Source organism: Elaeis guineensis, chromosome 14 (genome assembly GCF_000442705.2).
Source record: "Elaeis guineensis isolate ETL-2024a chromosome 14, EG11, whole genome shotgun sequence".
In the NCBI taxonomy this organism is placed as follows: domain Eukaryota; kingdom Viridiplantae; phylum Streptophyta; class Magnoliopsida; order Arecales; family Arecaceae; genus Elaeis; species Elaeis guineensis.
The window spans coordinates 43,006,936-43,011,388 of NC_026006.2; the positions used below are offsets into that span (position 1 = coordinate 43,006,936).

At 52.4% G+C, this 4,453-nt stretch overlaps 1 protein-coding gene across 1 annotated transcript; it reads right to left on the bottom strand.

Annotated features, from left to right (window-relative positions):
* Positions 1 to 221: 221 nt before the first annotated feature.
* Positions 222 to 1,343, bottom strand: LOC105057829 (glutathione transferase GST 23). Its single transcript, XM_010940536.4, has 2 exons — positions 972 to 1,343; positions 222 to 874 (listed from the first exon to the last, which is right to left on the bottom strand). The coding sequence occupies exons 1-2, from the start codon at positions 1,290 to 1,292 to the stop codon at positions 404 to 406; spliced, it is 792 nt and encodes a 263-aa protein (XP_010938838.1). The 5' UTR covers positions 1,293 to 1,343; the 3' UTR covers positions 222 to 403.
* Between the last annotated feature and the right edge of the window lie 3,110 nt (positions 1,344 to 4,453).

The window sequence follows — 4,453 nt, forward strand, 5'->3', positions numbered from 1 at the left end:
TTCATTGGAGAAAGGAGATAATTTTCTAATAAACTCTTCAATTCATCACCAGTAACCGCTCATATGGAAGTTAGGACCAGCATTAAAGAAACCTCGGCATCAACTTCAGATGTACTGATTTTTTTTAGTAACCATCTATATCATTTATAATATAAGAAACGAGCTGTAGAGCGTTGAATTCAACAAAGAAGTTCCACATACCCATGCTATCAAGCAGAAGATGCTCCAACCACCAACATAAGAAAACTTACATCTACACAACCAGAAACCATATTTAAAGCAACTAATCACATGACATAACACAAGAAACTATGACCACAATTTAAGGAGTCCATCTACTAGACCTGTTATGCTACCATACTAAAATCAAACCCAAATCTTAGGAAGACCCTACTGTACCCTTTTAAACACTACCAGCACTTTCAACAACTACACTGCCATTGTCGGTGGTGGTGGTGGTGGTGGTGGTGGTGGTGGCAGCGGCGGCGGTGGTGGGGGTAGAGGCGTCCTTGAGACCAAGCATCATTTGACGAATGCCTCTGGCGTACTCGAGCAACCTATCAATGGCCGGAATGATCTCTTTCACCTCCTCCTGCTCTTCAAACTCTCGGAGCCATGCATGGAAGAGAGGAAACGCTTCGGGGTCGACAAGCTTCACCTCCATGACCTCATCAAACACTGCAAGCCAGTAGGAACCGCATCCAAGAACAATGTCCAAGATACCAATCCTATCACCTCCAAAGAACCTCCTCCCCTTGAAAGCTCCCTCCCGGAGCTCGGTCTCAACCAGCTTCAAATTCTCATGGACTTGAGCCACAGCAGCCTTCTGATCCTCACCTGCCGATCCAAACACGGCGCCGACTGCAGGGCCAAGCTGCCATTGCCGACCAAAGCGATCGGTTGTGAATCTAAATAAAGAGAAGGGAAAGGCTAATCACATAGCAAGTGTATTAGATGAGCAAGAAGATAACCTTGTCGTCGGCGAAGTAGCACCACAAGCGGGTGAGGGCGCGCTCGTAGGGATCGGCGGGCATGATTGGACGGTCGGTCCAGGTCTCGTCGATGTATTGGAGGATGATGACAGACTCGACGATGGGGCGGTCGAGGTGGAGGAGGACAGGGACCTTATTGTAGATGGGGTTGTAGAGGAGGAGGGAGGGGCTCTTGTTGGTGAGGTCTTCTTCCACGTACTCGAAGTCCAGGCCCTTGAGCTTGAGGGCAAGTTGCACTCGGTGGGTGTAGGAGCTGGCCCATGAGCCAAATAGTTTGATACCAGAGGGGGTGTTCTCCATGGCTGGATTATATTTAGATAGGATTGGTTGCCTTCTCGTGGCTTGCAAGCCCAAGGCTTATATAGAAGAAGGAGGTGAGTTTTTGGGGTTGATAGATGGGGCCTCATAGTGGGGTTCACGCGGTTGTGAGTGCCACTGGGATAGAAACCCTAGGTTGATTGCTAAGGATGGCAGGCTTCTTCACCAAGCCACTCTTTTCAGTGATCTAGCTTCGCTTAGTGTATAACCACATGTAACTAAATAAGAATAGCATGTGAAAAAAATTATGGGCGTGAAAACAGCCACAGTAACCTATCATGTCATGCACAAATAAACATGCCAAGCATCTCAATGACAGCCGTGGTCGATACGAACCATCATTATTTTGGTAATATGGCTAGCAGTTATCTGGTCGTTTTACTGGGTACAGGAGAAAACAAATTAATAAGTTAACAGATGAACAGTAATTTTTGTCAAATGACTCCATTAAGTTACTGGAATCTTCCTTTAGTTTACCTTTTCTTGTTTCTGAATGGTTCCTTTAGTTTACAGTTATTATCTTATTCAAAAAAAAAAAAAAAAATGGTGGGATGCTGTAACTAGATGGTAGAAATGTATTAAGACCTTCAGCGATAAGTTACATACAGATTAATAAGTAATTAAATATATGATGATACCTAAGCTAGTGGAAGGTATTAATTAGAAAAAGCTTACCACATGAAGAGGGTGAAGTGGTGGTGATGGTGGTGGAGGACAAAGCTACAGCCGTGCGGTGGAGGTCAGTCTCATTATTGGGGGAGGCCCTAGCTGGGCTCATTATTTCCTGTTGCATGGGATGTATGTCTGTACGTAGTTCACATGAAGCCAAGTTCCCCATCTTTATTTTATGAGGCCATGTATTGGATGCTTTCTAAAACGGCAAAATATTGGTCATCGTTTGGTCTTGACTTGATTTTGGTCATTGTTAGCTTGCATACCCTCAGTTTTGAACTTTGATTCTCTCTCGGAAGAGTACCAGCTTTAAAATTATTACGCTAATCTTCTGGTTCCTTTTGTCTTTTTCTTTTCTCTTTGTTGCGGCCAATCACCTCGTCGTCCGATCGCCGGGGAGCGTACACCTGCAAAAGAAAGTCCGCACTGACCGGAGGCAGTTCCGACGGGGACCCTCCGATGGTCAAGTCAGAGAGGTGACTGGGCAACAGTGAAATACAGACAGAGAGCTCTGAGAAAGAGAGAGGGAGAGAGGAGCGAGCCTGCGTATGCGGGAGAGACGGGCGGATCGATCCTTTGCACTGTTGCCTTCCCCGGTATATATAGTGGAGCTAGGTATGGCGCCGTCATTAATGGCGCGGACAAGTGAGGAGCTGTCAACTCACTGTGGACTGTCAGAGTCGCCGTGAAAACGTCATGTCGCCGTGTGACCGTCCAATCACCAGGGTTGACCCGGCTCTCGGCGGGACAATGCCCCTAGGTAACTGTGCCGCATGTCCGTGTCAGAGCTGACAACGTCTGGCGGCTGTACGGTGGTTGGAGGAGCCGACCGACCCAAGGTCGGTAGCCAGCTGAGTGGTGTCGGGCCCCTCCATTGATCGGCGAGCATCATGTAAGTCGGCCATCAGACCCCCGGGTTCAGTTGGTCAGGAAGGTTACGCCCGACATACCCCCGGCCGGCGATGGGCCGCTGAATGGCCGGCAGTTAACCGCTGATGGCATCCGTAAGTCGGTCGCCCGACCGACTATCGGTCGGTCTATCGGCCAGTCGGAGTCGTCCGTTGGAGGCGGTTGGGCCGTCAGTCGGTCGGTCGGGCCGTCAGTCGGTCGGGCAATCCGACAGTCGGTCGGTCGGTCGGTGGGCATCCCCCAACAGTTGCCCCCCTCCACTCCTAAGTCGGGTGGCGAGCTGGCCGATGCTTCCATTCGGGCAGCAATCCCGGACGACTGGGAGTGGATTTGTCGCACGTGTAGATCCGACCGTACCGCCGGATGATACGGTGTCAGGCGCCTCATGAATGTCCAGCGATCCGGACGTCCAGTCGATGTCAGAAGTCACGTCGGCGTCAGGTGTCAGACGCCACGTCCCATCGTCGTCAGACGTTGCGTCGGTGTCAGAAGATCGAGCGCCGGACGATATGGCGTCAGGCGACCGGATATTCGGCGCCGATCGTGGGAGAGCGGGCCGCTGTCGGGCGTCCCATCGGGAACGCGAATCGGCGCGGGCGCGTGAATGCGGAGCCACTCCCCGCGTGCCGTGTGTCGCGGTGGTTGGTCGGCGCCCCCTCCGGCATTTAATGTGGGCGGTGCGGCCGTCCCGGGATGGGGCGCGCCGAATCCTCCGCCAACCAGCGGGCGCCACGCGTTGCGCATCTGCAGGTCTTCGGTCGGCGCGGAAGCATCTCGGCCATCGGTCGGCCCTATATATATAGGACCTCCCGGACCCCTGACCCACATTTGCCATTTCGCTGGGGAAACTCTGTCCGGGCGATTTCTCAGTCGTCGCGGGCAGAGCTCTTCTTCGCTTGCGGAGGGTCCATCTGGTTCGTGGTCCCTTCTTCTCCTTCTTCTTCCTTGTCTTCTCTTTCTTTTCTTTCGATTCCGGCATAATGACCAGGAAACCGACTCAGGGAGCTCGGTCGGGGAAACCGACCGACGACTCCCGATCGGCTCCGGAAGATGAGGCCTCCTCGCTTTCGGGGCCGAACGTCGATCGGCTTCGGGAGCACTATCGCATCCCGGAGCAGTTTCGGCTCTCTGCTCCAGGGGCCGGCGGTCGGGTCAACAACCCTCCGCCTGGCGATCTGGCGCTGTACGTTGAAGACCTTCGCGCGGGTCTTCGACTTCCGATTCCGGAGTTCGTCCGGAATCTACTTGATTACTACGGACTCTGTCCGGCGCAACTGGCGTCGAACTCTGTTCGTTTAATCATTTCTTTCGCGTTGTTGTGTCAGCTCTTGCCGACCAACCCCCGCGTTTCACTCTTCCGGGCCTTCTTTGTGCTCCGACCCCACCCTAAAGCCCGAGGGTGGTGGCTCTTCAACCCCCGGAAGGGTCTCGCTTTCATAACTGGTCTTCCATCGTCCATTCATGGATGGAAGAACTAGTTTTTCTTTGTTTCCTCCTCTTCTTCTTGGGGCTTTCCTTCTCGTTGGGGTATACCCCGAACCGAGGCCAACGACAACAGTCGG

Coding starts and splice junctions, on each gene's coding strand:
- LOC105057829 (XM_010940536.4), bottom strand. CDS start 1,292: ATGGAGAACACCCCCTCTGGTATCAAACTATTTGGCTCATGGGCCAGC. Junction 875..971: donor GCTACTTCGCCGACGACAAG/GTTATCTTCTTG, acceptor CGGCAATGGCAG/CTTGGCCCTGCAGTCGGCGC.